Genomic DNA, 19,953 nt, shown 5'->3' on the forward strand with positions numbered 1-19,953 from the left:
TAAAAAAAAACAACAAATAGAAACTTCAAATGGAGTAATAGTTAATTAGCATGCGTTTAATAAAATTAAGTACAACTGAGATGTTGAGGATTTTTTTTTTTTTTCTTTTTTACCATTTCCATTTTTCAGAAGGAATAAAAAAAAAAAGACCTCTAAATCTCCCACTTAGCAAATCAAATAAGTTTCCTAACTTGATATAATCAAATGCTCCTTGTATATTAAGCAATCATATGCATTGGTTTAGAGATTTATTTCATTCTGCAAAAAAGAAAAGAAAAAAGAAGACCCAATTATCCCGAAAAGGGAAATCAGGGAAGGTAGATTTGAAATTGCAACCATGGTCATCGATTGACTAGCTAATTAATCTTATGCAATGTTCAGAGATCAGCAACCACGCAGAGTTCCTATGCCCCTAGAAAGCTTGATGCATGGCTTGGATAAGGACATGAACAAATGTCCTAAATGGCCTGAAATAGTGAAATCTATCACCAAAGATTTTAACGAATGTAACTAAGAAAAGTACTCCACAAATAAAATCAAATATGCAATTGCGGCAGCCCTTAATTAGTATCTGCAATGTACATGAACTGTAGTTCCCTAGTGAGAATTTGATTTGTACATTGCATGAGAATATTGCCAGTTTTATCTTTCAAAAAATAAGAACCAGCTTTTCTCTGTGCCGAGCATGGGATGAGTAGAAACACCAAGTAGAAGGCAATAGAAAAAGGATTGATTACAGGCTTACAGCTACAGCCAAGCTTTTTTATACAAAAATGCAGTAGAGTAAAGCTGGCACCTTACAGAAGCTAAATACAGTTTGATTATCGAGTGTGCATGACTTTACATGTAAAACACCAGGCCTTTGTGAAATTGCTCACCCACAACTGGAGGACGATTTGGAAGAACACACACACTTATCATGTGGTGGTCTACTCTCGAGTCTGATAATCCTACGCTCCATCTGCATGACAAAGATGGAATATGATTTTGCAAGCACGGAACAAAAAGAGGGTAATGCAAGAAAATTTCTTTAAAGATGGAAAATAAAGATTATAATAGGATTCAATTTGAATATTATGAGGCTGAAAAGTTGTTTAGAAATATTAGAAACAATGAGCCTTTGCAATTTCTGAAAGCGTACTACATTATGACAACAAAAAATATTGGTGGTTGACAAACTAAGGTTAACATTGAATGCAGTTAATCCAAATCTGGTTCTCAAAAAGGCCATGATGGGTAAAACACAGAGCTTCACACAATTACTCGGTGTAATGTAAATTGAGTACCATTAAATATCCATAAAAAGGAATAATATGCAATAATCCGACAAATTTTTTTTTTTTTCAATTGTAAAAGGAAACATATCTCCCACTATTTTCTTGGCCAGGTAGGGGTGTTCCCTGGTGCTTTATTTTGGAAGAGGGAGGTCTTAAAAAGCAAGAGGGTGAAACAAAGAGATGTTCTCTTCTTTAGAACTAGAGCTTGGAAACAGTCGCATCAAAATTTGTCATTGATCAATACCTGAGCAAAGGATTCCAACTTGCTCCGCGTCCGAACAAATTCATTCTTCATCCATTTTAAGGCCCGAGAGAAACTGCAGCGACAATATTTTCAACAAATAAGAGTATTAAGTATTTTTGATAATCCAATAGCAAGAAAAAAAATAATGAACAGGACAAACAAATGTGCAGAACTTAATAAAAATGAATTACACATTTATATCATTAAGGAACTGGCTACAGACAACTCAAAGGAAAAAGGCAAGAAGAAAGACAGAAAAATGCTTGAGGAATACACAAGGTCACATCCATGCTGACAGAAGTCTGCTGAGTTGGAGGATGGTAATACATGTATCCTCTTAAGTAGCAGATGTCATGAAGACGTTTCAAGACTCAAAAAAGTTTACTTTTGGACTCTCCACAAACATGAACAAAACATGTATAAGTTCAAAAACTTTGGAGATATGGAGAACAAAGGTGAAGAAACAGATAATCTCAAAGAGAACATTGAAATCAATTGCATAATGCAGCATAAAGAAAACTATGAACGCAGCATTCTGTTGATAAGGTATGCAACTGTTGGAGCTAGATACCCTAATAAAATCTTGGAAAGATTCATACAAAAGCTGAACAACCAAACAAATAACATCAAACAGAAGGTGACGTTCTTTGCAGCACCATGTTGCAGCAGTATGTCTAGACATGATGGATAATGCCTTTTTCATTAAGATACAAATATATGCCTGATTTATATGAGCTCTCCATCATTATTAAAACAAAATAATCAGACCTCAGCATCAAGTTAAGAAGTAAAGAACATCTTGTCTATTAGGGGGCGTTTAGTTTGCGCCATCTTTCAACATTCCTGGGAATATGATGTCCATGACACCAATTCCCATGTCTACTTTGGAATTGGAATCCGACATAATGGTAATCTTACATTCCTAAAGAATGAACAGTTATATAAAAATATGGGAATCTCATTCCCATCCTCCACCATAGTAAGTTTCATGGAATCCCATTACCATGGAATGGAGGCGTGGAAACAGCCTCTTGCAAAAATGCAAGATAAGACTGCGTACTATAGACCCATTGTGGTCCACCCCTTTCCTGGACCCCGCATACACGGAAGCTTTGTGCACCAGGCTGCCCTTTTTAATTTTCTCTCATTATTTTGGTGGGGAGGACATTAGTGCCCCCAAAACATAGCATTATCAAGCTATTATATTTAAATAACACATTATAATAATAATGTAAGGACTATAGATGGAGAAACTAGAGAATTTCCAATTACCATAGGCGTACATCAAGATCTGCTTTGAGTCCTTATTTTTTGTTTTAGTGATGGACCAATTGACTAAGAGTATTCAAAAGGAGGTTCCATGGTGTATGTTGTTTGCAGATGATATTGTATTAATTGACGAAACTAGGGATGGAGTAGAGGCTGAGTTAAAATTATGGAGAGAAACTTTGGAATCTAGAGGCTTTAGAAATAAAACAGAATATATGAAATATAATTTTAGTAATGATAGGAGGAATATTGGAGACAAAGTTAAACTTGATGATGAAGAAATAAATAGCACTTATAGATTTCGATACCTTAGATCTATTATGCAAGCTGAAGGAGAAATTGAAGATGACGTAATGCATAGGGTTAAAGCAGGTTGGGTAAAATGGAGAAGTACTTCAAGTGTGCTATGTGATCATAGAACACCCTTAAAATTGAAAGGGAAGTTTTATAGGACAGCTATAAGACCAGCTATGCTATATGAATCGGAATGTTGGGCGACGAAGAAACATAATATCCAAAAAGTAAAAGTTGTTGAGATGAGGATGCTTAGATGGATGAGTGGTATAACATTGAAAGATAAATTAAGGAATGAACATATTCATGGTAAGTTAGGTGTAGCTCCTATAAAAGATAAGATAAAAGAGGGGCGACTCAGATGGTATGGACACTTGCAACGTAGGCCTTATAGTGCACCTGTGAGGAAGAGTGACTTAGTTACTGTGGGGGGCAGTAGAAGGGGTAGGGGTAGACCTAAAATAACTTGGGAGGAGATAGTGAGTAAGGATTTAATATCCTTGAATCTATCAAAAGAAATGGTCCATGATCGCATAAATTGGCGGAAAAGGATTCATATAGCCGACCCCACTTAGTGGGACTAAGGCTTGGTTTTGTTGTTGTTGTTGTATTATAATAATAATAAAAAAATCAATAAAAAAATTAATGTTATTATGTTATAATAATCTAATATAATAGATAAAATTTTGAGACCCATACTGCACCCAATTTATTTCAGTTAATTGGATTCTTACGTGTTAAATTTTTGAAATTATGATGGTTAATGTTTTTAGGACACAGATTTAATTAGGTACATATTATTTTTTTGTGCTGAAAATATTATCATTCGTCACATATTATTAGGTCAGGGGTGTAAAGGGTCATCTCTTTGGAATCTTACAACGCAAACCAAACAAAAATATTCCATTGGATAGACATCCCATTCCCAAGTACTGGAATGTCATTCCATGGGAATATTTTTATGCCACCTTAAGGTTTGATATGCACTCTTGGGCCACAACCTAATGGATTTAAAGAATTTGTGAGAACCAAACATAACAAGTCTAAAATTTTGCTTCCACCAAAATTTTAGACACAAGATCTGCGAAAGTGTCCTTAGCGTTACAATCCTGACAACATGCCGCATGTCCTAAGCCTGAATAGAGGAGGGCTGGGTAGAGTGTCCTTAGCGTTACAATCCTGACAACATGCCGCATGTCCTAAGCCTGAATAGAGGAGGGCTGGGTAGAGTTATGTTGGAGAGTAAAGTGAGGATAAAACTTTGTTAGATACCCATGGCATGGACCCTTACTAAATTTTAGCTAGGGTGCCCTGTACAAGTGGGCAGTCTGCACTTTCCCCACTTCACTTAAAAGCTTAATCTTTTAAGTGATGGACCAACAATGTTTATCAAACCCTCCCAGAAAATTTTATAGGATGCCTATAAAACGAACTATGGTATATGGATCAAAATGTTGGGCAACTACGACGCAACATATCCAGAATAAGCATAGCAGAAATGAGAATGTTAAGGTGAATGCGTAGCATAACTCGTAGGTAATCTAAAGAATAAACACATCAGTAGTAAGCTAGGCATACCACTTGTCGGGGATAAGAGAAGGATGCTATGATGATCCGAGGACTTGCAATGTAGACCGAATAAGATTCTAGAGAAAGACTAATTTAATAGACGTTAGAGGTTGTAGAAGGTGGAAGGCTAAACCTAACATAACCTGGAGTCCAGGACCAAGGTTGGAAGGAAGAATCTGACAGCATTCTAACTTTCTGAGGACATTGCACTAAATCGAGCAGAATGGCAGAATGGATTCATATAGGCTGTTCAGTCGCTAGAAAGTACTATTTTCTGCAGACAATGAAGACAGAAAATTGAGATAAAGAACATATAACATTTTCTGAAACTGAGGGTGCCTGACTTCTTACCTAGAAAACAGGAAACATTTCCAGAAATTGCATGTGCTGTTGACTTCAACTTTCTTGCTTCAAATAGTCCATCATCTCCCTAATTTTGATTGACAAACAAGCAAACTATGAACAGAAAAGATAACTCCTTCCAGCAGAGCTTGACATGTTCCTTAGAGAGTCCTTGGAGGTCTATTACACAGGTTTATTCTCTTTATTCCTCACACCAAATTCATTGTCGGTAATGGTGTTCACATTCGTTTTTGGTAAGATAGTTGGGTAGAGGATTCCGTTCTTTGCTTTTCTTTCCCTAGTTTATTTCGGATTTCCTCATTGCATAGGAGTTATCTCATCATTTTTTGATCTCTAGTGAGGACAAATTCTGAAATCTTCACCCACCGACCTTGCCCAATGCAGAGCTTTGTCATGAGTTTCAAGGACAAAAATCATAGTCATCTCGGTTCAAGACCGTCATCAAGAACCTGGTCTTGTGTTTCAAAGACCTCGAATCAGTGTCGATCAGCGTGGTCAAGTTCCTACGAGGGATTAGATTTGACAATGTAGAAGGCTGGATTTGAGGTGGAGTGGTTGCTGAGAATTTAGGGAATGATTCAATTCAAGAGCCACAAAGTGATACAACAACAACAACAACAAACCAAGCCTCAAGTCCCACTTGGTGGGGTTGGCCACATAAATTTTTTGCACTAATTTATGCAAGCATGGACAATGTCCTTTTACAAATTCAGGACTAATAAATCCTTACTATCATTCCAAGACCATGAATTGATAAGGGATTTTTTTTTTTTGGGTTTAGCTGTGTTGGAAACAATCTGAAAATTCTTTGCACTGAATCCAAAAGAAATTTTGCAAGATCATTGTTGATGTGAGATGGTGTGGGTCGTGTGAGAAGTTACCTCGACATTGTTGATTACTCAAACTTTATCACCAATCTTGGCTTTGGTTTGAAGTATTCTCCCTCGTTGCTCTTCATATTCTTCGATTGGTTTTGTTATTGGCATTAAATTTCCGCCGTCAAAGGGTACTTACTGCATATTTTCAGTCAATTGTCATTGCTCTTTTTTATTGGAGCACCAAACTTTTTCCTGGAATTCAACCTTGCCAGTTTTAGTCAAAGGTGAGATCTTCTCCTCTCTTGATATTTTTTCTCTCTCCTCAATCGTTGGTTATAGAGTGGATTTTGTGCTTTCGTTTTTGGAGACTTAACATATGCATTTAGACATCATGTTTTCGATTTGTAGGCCTAACATATGCATTTTTGTGTTTTCCTTTTGCAAATATTGATTCAAAAAAAAAAATTCAAAAGTACTATTTTAGTGTAGATTAATTTTCTTTATGTTCAGATTGCTCACGCATTGTATATGTGAAATAAGTTTGCACTTAAAAAAAAAAAAAAACAAAATCTCAAACTTGCACTTCCTTTGTCTGACACAAATTATCTTCGTACGCATAGTCAGTCCCAAGCCCAGATAAAGGAGCAGGGTTGTGTTAGGTAGCTGACAACCAACATAAAAATTGTTAGATCTATATATCATGAATCCTTGCCGAATCCAGCCAAGTCAAGGGAATAGACGAGGTCATTATATAAGGGAAAAGGCTAAGAAGTTAGCCCAAAAAATAAAGATTAGATTAGCAACTTGAAATATAGGTACACTTATGGGCAAGCATGGAAATATGGAAACAGTGTTTAGAAAAAAAAAAATTACCTTAATTTGCCTTCAAGAGATGAAATGGGTAGAAGAGAAAGCTAGAGAAATTAAAATCAAGATTTACTTTAGTAAACAGGAAGAGACAAATAGAAAAATGGGGTCGGAATTATTGAAGACAAAGACCTAAAAGATAATGTAATAGATGTTAAAGGAATAGGGGATAGGATCATTAAAATTAAGATAGCTTTAGGCTTGGAGATAGTAAATGTCATTAGTGCAAATGTTGTTGGCCTAACAAGACTTAATCTCGTTTTGATAATGACAAACTAAGGAATCTAATTGTGCTTTCAAGTGTATTTACAGGTATTATATCTTACAAGCACAATGGACCATATTTAAATTTAAAGCCATGAAGAACACAAGCAAAATGAAGAATGGCTATTGATACTGAAGAAGAGCTTGGATGATGATCAAGCTTAAAGACATGAAGACTTAGATAGTAATTCTATGTTTATTGTAACATTACGTCTCATGTAAGTACATCTCAAAGTTATGTTTGTTTATGAAGCTCTTAGGATTTATTATTGGACTTGGAGACCTGTTTTATAACTTGGAAAATATCTTTACAAAGTCCAAATATCTTTTCAAAAGGATACAAATGAGTTTTGGAATCAAAAATATATAGAACACTGAATTTCAGGATGTTCGGGCGACCGAGGCTCATGCTCAGTCAATCGAATGCAGGAATTTGAACAACCTGGTCTAGCATCAGTGACTTTGGGCGACCGACCTGATGGTTCAATCGACCAAATGGCTACTGCCATTGTTAAAGCCCAAACAGTGTTGGTTCACGTGACCGAACCTAAAGTTCAGTCGACCGAAAGGGTACTACTTAATTCGAAATTCATGATTTTAATTGGTTCGGGCGACCGAACTCCCAGTTTTGTCGACTGAAACGTGCGATATATTTTGCGAACAACGTGATTTCTTTCTGTTTTTGAAATATATTGTTACCAAAACTTGGGCAAACGGTAAGATTTCAAACCTAGCTATATAAAGCTACCCCTAATCGTGTTAGAGCAAACCAATAGCAAATAAATACATTGATTTCATTCTTGAAAATCTGCTATGCGCCGTTCCCCTTTTCTGAATTGATTTTATGGTTTTATAATTCAAGTTTCAAGTTTTGAAATCCAGAAAACCAAACCAATCTCTTGAGCTTTGCAGAAAATTTATTTTTGAGAGTATCATAGTGATTATTGCGTGTACAAATCTGCTCTTTGAGAGAGTTTTCTTCTTGTACAAAATCTGCTGCTGATTTATTTGTAAACTGACGATTCGGGTGTGAATCGTTTCCAAGCAAGAGGGTTGTTCTTGCTTGAGAAGTGTTCCACCTATTAAACGGAGAGAGGTGCTCTACCTACTGAAAGGAGGGTTTAGTAAAATCCTCATAGCAGTTTGGTTAAGGTAAGGACGTAGGCACGTTGTCGAACCTTGTAAAAAATCCCAGTGTCATTCTTTCCTCTATCTTTTTACTTTCTCGCACATATATATTGAAATTTATCTGCTGTGAATGATTTAATTTGATTTGTGGATGCCGTGAATGATTTAAATACCTATTGTGATCAAACTCTGCTGTAGCTACAAATTCCAACTTGATTTAATCTGCTGGGATTGCTTGGTATTGGTTGATTAATTATTCAAATACTAGCATAAATATTTGTGTGGTTGAACATATTGTTATTAATATTAATCTGCTGAAAATATTGTAAATCTTGTGATTTGGTTTCAAATTTAGGGTTGTTGTTATTGGTATAGTTGTTTGCTGAACATATTTCCGTGGTGATTAAAATATCTAGAGCATGTGTTAAATAAGTTTTAAAATTAATTAAGCTTCCGCACAAAAATTTTAAAATACCCAATTCACCCCCCTCTTGGGATTGCACCATTACTTTCAATTGGTATCAGAGCATAGGTTGTAAAAAATCTTAATAACTAGTTGCACAAAGATCTAGACGGAAAACCTAGGTGTGTCCTCATTTGGTGAAGGACAATCCTTTACTAGGCCCCCAATATTTTATGGTGTAAATTACACCTTCTGGAAACATTTACAAACCATGGACTGGAGGGTTTGGAGAGTGGTAGTCCAAGGAAATTACGAAATTCTTAAAATGAAAGTGAGATGAATGGCGCAAACATGAAACTATTGCAAATCAACTCTAGTGCAATGAATGTCCTGTATTGTGCGTTAGACGAAAATGAGTTTAATAGGATAATGGCCTACAAGAGTGCCAAGGAAATCTGGGAGAAGCTAGAAATAACCTATGAGGGAACCGTAGACGTTAGGGATAGCACAATAGACATGCTCACTAGTGAGTATAAAACTTTCAGGATGAACCCAGAAGAATCCATATCTAGTATGTACACTAGGTTCACCCATATCATAAATTCCCTAAACGCACTTGGGAAGAACTACCCTACATATGAAATGATTAGGAAAATCCTTAGAGGACTTCCATCTGTTTGGAAACCCATGGCCACAGTCATAACTGAAGGTAGAAACCTAAAAGCCATAACCTTAGACAAGCTCATTGGGTCACTTCTCACGTATGAGATGGCCATTAATGAAAAAACAACTAAAGCTAGCAAAGCTAAGAAATCCATCGCACTTAAAGCTTCCAAAGAAAGCTTGAATGATGATGAAGATGAAGAGATGGATGAAGACCTAGCTTTAATCACCAAACGACTAGGAAGATTCTTCAAAAAGAATAAATTTACTAGGAAATTTCGAGGATCTAAAATGGACAAAGGAGAAACAAGCAGGAAAGAAACAAAAGCAGAACCTCCAACATGCTATAACTACAAAAAGGTAGGTCACATTAAACCTGATTTTCCACAACTTAAAAATGAGTCTAAGAAGAAGAAAAAGAAGGCCATGAAGGCCACAACTTGGGATGACTCCAGCTCAAGCAACTTGGAAAGTGACTCGAGCAATCAGGAGGTGGCAAACTTCTGCCTTATGGCGTTGAATGATGAGTTAAACTCTTATTCTAACTCGTTCATTGACTCTAGTGATGAATCCTGCAATGAATCTTGTGATAGCATGCCATCATACACTGAAATAGAGTTATTTAAATTGCATAAAAGCTTTGTGAGGGTTTCCATAAGAAACGCCACACTAAAAAGTGAGAATGAAACGTTAATGAACAAATTAGAGTCAAATCTCACTGTTGAAAAGGAAAAAGACTTGCACATTGCTGCACTTAAGAAAAAGACTGAAAAACTTTCAAAAGAACTAGAGGACTTGAAATCACAAGCCACTTGTGAAAATGAGAAAGATTTGACGATCACTAATCTAGAAAGAAAGGTAGAAGATCAATCTAAAATAATCTACAACTTCACAAGAGGAAAAGATAATTTTGACAAACTAGTTGAGTCTCAAAAGATGCCTTTAGACAAAGAAGACATTGGATTTAATGGAATAGAAAATAGGAGGAAAAAGAATCTCTACATGGGCTATTTTGTAAGAGAATCTAAAAACTATACGAGTACTTCCTCAAACAATGCTTACACACACACTACATGTTTCTTATGTAAGAAGAAGAGTCATAAAATTAGATTGCCCATTTAAAAGAAAGCATGTTAAAACTAAAAAGGTGTGGAAAGTCACAGAAACTTCTAAAACTAACCAAAAAGGACCAAAGAAGGTTTGGGTACCTAAAGTAATTACTTGAATTCTTTTGTAGGTATGTTTTAGGTCCACCCCTTCGAAAGACAAGTGATACTTGAACAGTGGATGCTCAAGGCATATGACGGGAGATAAGTCCAAATTCATATCACTAACACTAAAGCAAGGTGGATACGTCACTTTTGGAGACAGTGCCAAAGGTTAAATTATTGATTTCGGCAAAGTCGGTAAGGAACCTTCTTTAATAATTGAAAAATGTGTTATTAGTTGAAGGTTTAAGACATAAACTGCTTAGCATTAGTTAACTTAGTGATAAAGGATTTGACATAACCTTTAGAAAGGATAAGTGCATAGTTGAAAATGCAGAAAAACACGAAATACTCTTCATTGCAAATTGGTGTGACAACGTGTATTGCATAAACTTTGAAAACTTAGTATCTCAAGATGTAAAATGTTTTACGGTCTTGAATGAATTTAGCTGGTTATGACATAGGAGATTAGGACATGCTAGCATGGACCTCTTATATCTAATTTGGCTAGGAAGAACTTAGTTAAGGGCTTACCCAACACAAAATTCACAAAAGACAAAGATCGTGATGCTTGCCAACTCGGGAAGCAAACCAAGACAAGCTTCAAAAAGAAGCAATTAATATCCACTGGAAGGCCATTAGAGTTAATTCATTTAAATCTATTTAGCCCTACTAAAACACAAAGTCTAGGAGGAAAGCAATATGCATTTGTCATAGTAGATGACTACTCCAAGTTCACCTGGGTATTATTCTTAGCCTCCAAAGACGAAGTGTGTAATTTTCTTACCAACTTGTGTAAGAAACTCCAAAATGAAAATGGGTATGGCATTTTACTCATAAGAAGCGATAGAGGTGGAGAGTTCAAAATTAAACATGTTGAAAACTTTTGTGATGAAAATGGAATTTCACACAACTTTTTAGAACCACGAACACCTCAACAAAATGGAGTTGTTAAGAGAAAGAATAAATCCCTACAAGAAATGGCTAGGACTATGCTAAATGAGCATAACCTACCCAAATATTTTTGGGCTGAAGTGGTAAATACCGCTTGTTATGTTATGAACAGAGTCTCCACTAGGGCTAAGTTGAATAAAACCCCTTATGAGCTTTGGAAAGGAAAGAAACCAAACATTTCATACTTCCATGACTTTGGTTGTAAATGTTTTTTTTTAAATGATAAAAAGGACCTAGGAAAATTTGATGCAAAATCCAATGAAGGAATTTTTCTAGGATATGCTCTGAATAGTAAAGCATTTAGAGTTTACAACAAAAGAAAGTTGTCTATTGTAGAATCCATTCATATTGTATTTGATGAAACCAACCCATTCTCTTCTTAAACCATCAATAATGATAATCTAGATATAAGAAAGAGTTTAGAAGACTTAGTAATTCATGATAGCAAAGAAGAGAGCATTGAAATTAAAGAACCATCTGATGATGACTCTCAACAAGTTGAATTGTCAAAAGAATGGAAATTCGTGAAGAACCACCCTAAGGCCAAATCATTGGTGAACCATGACAGGGGTGTCCACTAGATCTTCACTTAAGAACATATGTGATCATTGTGTGTTACCTATCACAAGAGGAACCTAAGAACATAAATGATGCAATTATTGATGATTCATGGGTATTAGTTATGCAAGAGGAGCTAAATCAGTTTGAAAGGAATAAAGTTTGGAAGATAGTTCCTAGGCTCGATGATCATTCAATAATAGACACTAAATGGGTTTATAGGAATAAAAAGGATGAAAACGGCATTGTTGTTCGTAACAAGGCTAGGCTAGTAGCACAAGGTTACAACCAAGAGGAAGGAATTGATTTTGAGGAAAACTATGCGCCAGTAGCTAGAATGGAAGCCATTCGTATGTTACTTGCCTATGCATCCCATAAAAACTTTAACATCTATCAAATGGATGTAAAGAGTGCATTCCCAAATGGTTTCATAAATGAAGAACTATATAGCACAACCCCCAGGTTTTGAAGATTTCCATTTTTCGAACAATGTGTTTAGATTGACAAAAGCCTTATATGGGTTAAAACAAGCTCCTAGAGCTTAGTATGAAAGATTGAGCAGCTTTCTGTTAGACAAATGGTTTCTTGAGAGGAAAGATGGATAGTACTCAATTTATCAAAACTAAGGCCAATGATATGCTTATCATTCAAATTTATGTTGATGATACCATATTTGGTGCTACAATGAGAATCTATGCAAAGAGTTTGCTACATGCATGCAAGATGAATTTAAGATGAGCATGATTGGTGAACTCGCATATTTTATAGGACTTCAAATCAAGCAAGCTAAAAATGATACCTTCATAAACCAATCTAAGTACATAAAAGACCTACTTAAGAAATTTGATATAGAAGGTGGCAAGGCATTGGGAACTCCAATGAGCACCTCTATTAATCTTGATAAGGATGAGCAAGGGAAACCGGTACATGTCAAGTACTACCGAGGTATGATTGGAAGTCTGCTTTACTTAATTGCCAGTGGACCCGACATAATGTTCAGCGTTTGTATGTGTGCTAGATTTCAAGTCTCACCTAAGGAGTCACATCAAATAGCTATCAAAAGGATTATACAGTATTTGATTGGTACTATAGACTTAGGTTTATAGTATCCTAAAGACATCCTTTGAAATGATTAGCTACTTCGATGCGGATTATGTCGGGAGCAAAATTGACCGCAAGAGTACAGGTGGTACATGTCACTTCTTAGGACATTCTCTGGTATCTTGGTTTTCCAAGAAACGAGACTCTGTAGCTTTATCTACCACCAAGGCTGAATATGTTGTCACAGGCAGTTGTTGTGCTCAAGTATTATATATGAAGCAACAACTTAAAGACTATAATTTGGATTATGAGTCTGTGCCTATAAAATATGATAATACTAGTGTCATTAACATATCTAAAAATTCAATATCTCACTCAAGAACAAAGCACATCAATATAAGACATCACTTTTTACGAGATCATGTGCAAAAGGAGGACATTAGTCTTGAATTTGTGAGCATGGATGAACAATGGGCCGACATATTCACAAAACCCTTTCAAGAAGACCGTTTCATATTAATCAAACGTGAATTAGGCTTATTACATGCTAGGGAAGTAGTTTGAGGAGAAGTTGTTTATTAACTTGAGTGTTCCGGGTGAAATTCTAAGTTATTTAAAAATTTCAGGACTTTGGGAAACCGAAAGGTGTAGGTTAGTCAACTGAACCCTCGTTAAACTGATCGCTAAGGGTATCCTCTGGTTCAGGTGACATAAAGGTCAATATAGAGTCAGCCGAAGACTTTGGGCGACTGAATTCCCTATCTAGTCAACCGAACGCTCAATGTGTTAGGAGTTTTTAATATCCAAGATGTTCGGGCGACTGACCTTGCAGTTCAGGCGACCGAACCGCGCAAACATAAAATCTGAAAGTTGCGAAAAACCCTAAATTTTAAGCACTTCAGCTACCCGAACCCCACTTTTCTCTCACCCGAACCTGCGTCTTACCCTCTTCAAACCTTCTACACTTCGTTTTTGCTCCAAAACCTTAGATCTAAGCTCCGATCATGCTTCTTAACCTAAGATTTCTCAATCTTCTCTGCACTTAAGCTTCAAAATCATGCTAGGGTTGAAGAATGTTGCTCACAAAAAATCCTTCTTCAGGACAAGACGATACCGAGCATATTCATCACTGGCTCTTAATTCCGGGGGAGAAGAAAATCTACAATGAACATTTTCATTCCATAGAACCTATTTTTGGTAAGATTTTAGACATACCCTTTATGCAAGAAAACTTTCCCAATATTCTCTATATGTTTGCTGCATTAGGGTTGGGATAGATTCATAGCTTACCAACCCAAAGGGGTTTATCCAAATTTGGTTCGCCTATTTTATGCAAATCTAGGAAAGGAAGGCGTAATGTACACAACCCGAATTATGAACAAGTGTTTTCCATTCACCCCACAAACCATAGTTGAAAAATTTTGAATTCAGTATGGGGATTTTGAATGTCCTAACTTTGGACAATCTTGGATAATGGGGCAAGGATTTACCCCCCAAGCATTTTTGCCTCTCATTTTATCCAAACCACCAATCTACTTTGGTCATCCTGCTTTGTATAGGCAGTTAACTCTTGAGGCTAAGATCATTCACTTGCTCATTACATATAAAATTCTACCTAGGAGTGGCTCACAAGACCATATTTCCTATTTAGATTGTTTTGTTATGTGGTGCATATATACCGGCAAGTGTCTTGATCTTCCAACTCTTATACTCAAATGGATGATTACCAAGAAAGAAACTAGACGAGTCATTCTCCCTTATGGAGGGGCTCTTAATCTCATTTTTGAGTATCTTGGTCTAACTTGTTCATCAACTCTTTTTGTCAAACGAAAAGCCTCCGATTAATTTTCATCAACCACCGTGAAACTCATGGGTTATGAAATGAATCGAGCACATGGTTGAATCCTTAAGAACCATCAACCTCAGCACGGTAATGTGAACGTATGCTTTGAGATCGTGCTCGTAGGAATGATCAACACCGTGAGGAGCCACCTGCTCCTGCTGGTGCTGCCCCTGATCCTCCTGCATAGTTTTTGCATTATTGCCAGGATATAGATTCACAATTTAGTGCTATTCGTGGAGATATGGAATCTAAATACAATGCACTTCAACATACAATCCAATCCAACTTCAACTCCTTCAATCAGCGGCTCGCCCGAATTGAAAGCAACATGGGCAGTGCTTCCTCAGCAAAAGGGAAAGCTCCCATGGAAGCGAGTTTGAGTGACGAGGACGAGGACGATGACGAGGAGGACGAAAGCTCATCTAGTGGAGATGATGCTAATGAGGACTAGCTGAGACTTATTATTCAAGAGATTTGAAACATTTTGTCTTTGTTTGTCTTTAGATTGTACTTATTTTTATTGTTTTGTATCTTCATTTGAAAAACAGCTTTTTGATGTTTATTTGTTTTGTATTCTGAATCCGTTGAAAACAACATGGTTAATGATGTTAATATATATATATATGTTCTATGAGCACCATTTATGAATTATATCTTGGATATGACAACTGAGTACGCATGTTGAACTGCTGAATGTTGATTGTGACCTTCAACTGATGGTCCTATTGTTGTGAATTGCATGCTGGTTGTTGAAAAACAGATGTTTGCATTTACTTTTCCTTTGCCTGTTGTGTCATACTGCTTAATCTATTTTGCAATTTTTTTTGCTGATGTCAAAAAGGGGAGAATAAGCAAAATTATTTAATATTCTTGTGTAAAATGAATAATATTCTTGTACTTGTATTCTCAAACTTATGTTCTCAAAAGGGAAGAATACTTGTATTTGTATTTTTCAAAGGGGGAGAATACTTTTTGAGTTCTAAGTAAAACAAAAAGGGAGAATTTTTTAAAAGAGATAATTCAATCACAATTGAGCTTGAACGAATATGTCTACATTGATTATTTTTCTATGTTTTATGCTTATTGTGAGAGGGAGCCTTATCAAGGCTACCTCATTTTGCTCCTTATTTGTCATCATCTAAAAGGGGGAGATTGATGGCCTAACAAGGCTTAATCTCGTTTTGATAATGATAAACTAAGGAATCTAATTGAGCTTTCAAGTGTATTTACAATTATTATATCTTACAAGGACAATGGACCATATTTAAATTTAAAGCCATGAAGACACAAGCAAAATGAAGAATGACTATTGATATTGAAGAGCTTGGATGATGATTAAGCTTAAATACAAGAAGACTTAGTAATTCTATGTTTATTGTAACATTAAGTCTTATGTAAGTACTTCTCAAACTTATGTTTATATATGAAGCTCTTAGGATTTATTATTGGACTTAGAGACCTATTTTATAACTTGGAAAATATCTTTACAAAGTCCAAATATCTTTTCAAAAGGATACAAATGAGTTCTGGAATAAAAAATAAATAGAACACTGAATTTCAAGGTGTTCGAGCGACCGAGGCTCATGCTCAGTCAACTGAATGTAGGAATCTGAACAACCTGGTCTAGCATCAGTGAGTTCGGGTGACCGACCTGATGGTTCAGTTAACTGAATGGCTACTGCCATTGTTAAAGCCCAAATAGTGTTGGTTCCTAAAGTTCAATCGGTCGCCCGAACCTAAAGTTCAGTCGACCGAAAGGTTACTGCCTATTTCGAAATTCATGATTTTAATTGGTTCGGGGGACTGAACTCCCAATTTAGTCGACCAAAACGTGCGTTATATTTTGCAAACAGTGCGATTTCTTTTCGTTTTTGAAATATATTGTTACCAAAACTCAAGCAAACGGTAAGATTTCAAACCTAGCTATATAAAGCTCCCCTTGATTGTGTTAGGGCAACCCAATAGAAAAGAAATACATTGACTTCATTCTTGAAAATCTGTTGTGCGCCATTCCACTTTTATGAATTGATTTCCTAGTTTTATACTTCAAGTTTCAAGTTTTCAAATCCAGAAAACCTAACCAATCTCTTGAGCTTCATAGAAAATTTATTTTTGAGAGTATCATAGTGATTATTGCGTGTACAAATTTGCTCTTTGAGAGAATTTTCTTCTTGCACAAAATCTGCTACTAATTTATTTGTAAATTGACGATTCGGGTGTGAATCGTTGCCAAGCAAGAGGGTTGTTCTTGCTTTAGAGGTGCTCCACCTACTGAAAGGAGAGACGTGCTCCACCTATTGAACGGAGAGAGGTGCTCCACCTACTGAAAGGAGGGTTTAGTAAAATCCTCATAGCGGTTTGCTTGAGGTAAGGACATAGGCATGTTGTTGAACCTTATAAAAAATCTTGGTGTCATTCTTTCCTTTATGTTTTTACTTTCTCACACATATATATTGAAATTTATCTGCAGTGAATGATTTAATTTGATTTGTGGATGCCGTGAATGATTTAAATACCTATTGTGATCAAACTCTGTTGTAGCTACAAATTCAAACTTGATTTAATCCGCTGGGATTGCTTGGTATTAGTTAATTAATGAATTCAGAATAAATAATTTCTATATTTATTGAATCATTTTGTACAAGCCAATACACAATCGGGTATTCTAAATATGGAAACAATCTCCTAAAATAATCTCTCTCAACAATATACAATCCTCTACATAAATACCCCTAAATCACTCCAAGATACTCGAGATTTCTACACTCCCCCTCAAGTTGGATCATAGATATTGATCATGTCCAACTCGCAGACGAAATCATCAAAACTTTGTTGGGCTAACCCTTTAGTAAAGATGTCTGCTTTTTGTTCCTTGGTAGGTACATAAGTCATACAAATGGTTCCTTATTCAACCTTCTCTTTCATAAAGTGTTGGTCCACTTTTACATGCTTAGTATTGTCATGTTGAACTAGATTGAGAGAGATACTGATGGCTGTTTTGTTGTCACAATAGAGTTTGATAGGGAATTTCACCGGAATCTGTAATTCTTCCAAGAGTTTCCGTAACCACAGTCCTTCACATATCCCTTGCGCAACTGCCCTAAATTCAACTTCAGCACTACTTCGAGCCACTACATTCTGTTGTTTACTCCTCTAAGTCACCAAATTTCCCCATACAAAGGTGCAATATCTGGTGGTAGACCTTCTATCTTCAGCTGATCCTGCTCAATCTGCATCTGTGAAAACTTCTACTTCCTTGCTTTCACACTTCTTGAAGAAGAGTCCTTTGTTCAGAGAGCCCTTGAGATACCTGAGGATCTTGTACACAACATCTAGGTGAGTCTTTTTCAGGAGAATGCATGTGTTGGCTTACCACACTTACTGCAAATGCAATGTCGGGTATGGTCTGTGATAGATAGATTAGTTTACCAACCAATCTCTGATACCTCTCCTTTTCAACCGATATTCCGCAATCTTCAACTCTCTTTACTACTTCAATGGGGGTTTCACTAGGTTTGCGTCCAAGCATGCCAGTTTCGGTTAGGAGATCAAGGATATACTTTCTTTGAGAGACGCTGATACCCTTTTTTGATCTAGCAACTTCCATTCCCAAGAAGTACCGCATTTGTCCCAGTTCTTTAACTTCAAACTCAGCAGTTAGGACTTTCTTCAATCTTTCCATTTTCACTGCATCATCTCCAGTTAGTATTATATCATCAACATACACAATCAGAATTGTTTTCTTACCACTTTCAGACTGTTGGAAAAACATAGTGTGGTCTAATTGTCCTTGTCAATATCTTTGGTTCTTTATCACCTTTGCTAATCTGTCGAACCATGCTTTAGGAGATTGCTTGAGTCCATACAGGGACTTCTTGAGTTTACATACTCTGTTTTATTCACCTTTCTTACTGAAACCTGGTCATATCATCATGTAGACTTCTTCTTCTAACTCGCCATTTAGAAATGCATTCTTAATGTCGAGTTGCAGTAGTGGCCGATCCAAGTTGGCTGCCAAGGTCAGAAGGACTCGAACTGTATTCAATTTTGCCACTGGTGCAAACGTCTTTGTGTAGTCAATGCCATAGGTCTATGTAAACCCTTTTGCAACAAGTCAAGCTTTATACCGTTCAATTGTCCCATCAACTCTATATTTCATTGTGAAGACCCATTTGCAGCCTATTGGCTTCTTCCCTCTCGGCAAATTCATAACGTCCCAAATTCCATTCTTTTCTAGGGCCCATTTTTGCTCCATGACAGCTTCTCTCCATTCAGGAACCTCCAAGGCTCCCTGGATATTCTTTGGAATTTTTATCCTGTCAAGGTTAGAAGTAAAAGCATGACACCCTGTAGACAGAGTTTTATAAGACATGTATTTTGACCAAGGATATAGAGTACATGACTTAGTTTGTTTTCTGACTGCAATGGGTAAATTGATGTCATTAGGTGCAGACTTATGAGAAGGAAGCTTGTGGCCATCTATTATCTGATCGGGATTGGGCGTGAACTCATGGTTGCTCGGAGCTATCAACGGTTCCAACTCTCTTCGTGCCTCAGGTATGAGATTCTCCCTGTTCTTTGTTTTTGGCTTTCTTGAGTAAACAAGTATTTCCTCATTTTGTTTTTCTGCATCTCCCCCAGAGTTTAAGTGGTCTTTCGTACATGACAAGTCAAGAAATGATACATTGGCAGACTCAGTATATGACACCGATTCATCAATAGAGATATATGGCATAGATTCATCAACAGAGAAATCAAAGAACTGATCTTCACTCCAATTCTCCCCCTGAAGAGAGGACTTTGGGAAATAAGGAGTGGTTTCAAAGAACGTGACATCAAGGATAACAAACAATTTTTTTGTGACAAAATCATAACATTTGTAGCCTTTCTTAGCAGGAGAGTACCCAATAAAAACGCACTTAATGGCACGAGGTTCCAATTTATCCCTATTGTGAGCATGAACATGTACAAATGTAGAACACCCAAAAATTTTTAGGGAGAGATTGAAGTTGAGTCAAGTGTTGGGAAAACACTCTTGGAAATTTTTGGAAAGGAGTGGCAAAAAAAAGAACCCGACTAGGCATTCTATTAATGAGATATGTAACTGTTAAAATGACATCGCCCCAAAAATATTTTTCATATTTGTAGTGAACATCAATGCTTGAGCTACTTAAAAAATATGCCTATTTT

At 36.4% G+C, this 19,953-nt stretch overlaps 1 protein-coding gene across 2 annotated transcripts in view; it reads right to left on the bottom strand.

Moving 5' to 3' along the window:
• Positions 1-521: 521 nt before the first annotated feature.
• Positions 522-19,953, bottom strand: part of LOC131148793 (histidine-containing phosphotransfer protein 1-like) — a 45,996-nt gene continuing 26,564 nt past the window's right edge. For both annotated transcript variants that reach the window (XM_058098717.1, XM_058098718.1), the window contains exons 6-7: positions 1,522-1,594; positions 522-961 (exon numbers count right to left, since the gene is read on the bottom strand). In XM_058098717.1, the coding sequence (XP_057954700.1) occupies positions 875-961; positions 1,522-1,594 (160 nt within the window). In that variant the 3' untranslated portion in view covers positions 522-874. The remainder of the gene's footprint in view (positions 962-1,521; positions 1,595-19,953) is intronic.

The sequence above is a fragment of the Malania oleifera genome, chromosome 2 (genome assembly GCF_029873635.1).
Source record: "Malania oleifera isolate guangnan ecotype guangnan chromosome 2, ASM2987363v1, whole genome shotgun sequence".
Classification (NCBI taxonomy): Eukaryota; Viridiplantae; Streptophyta; class Magnoliopsida; order Santalales; family Ximeniaceae; genus Malania; species Malania oleifera.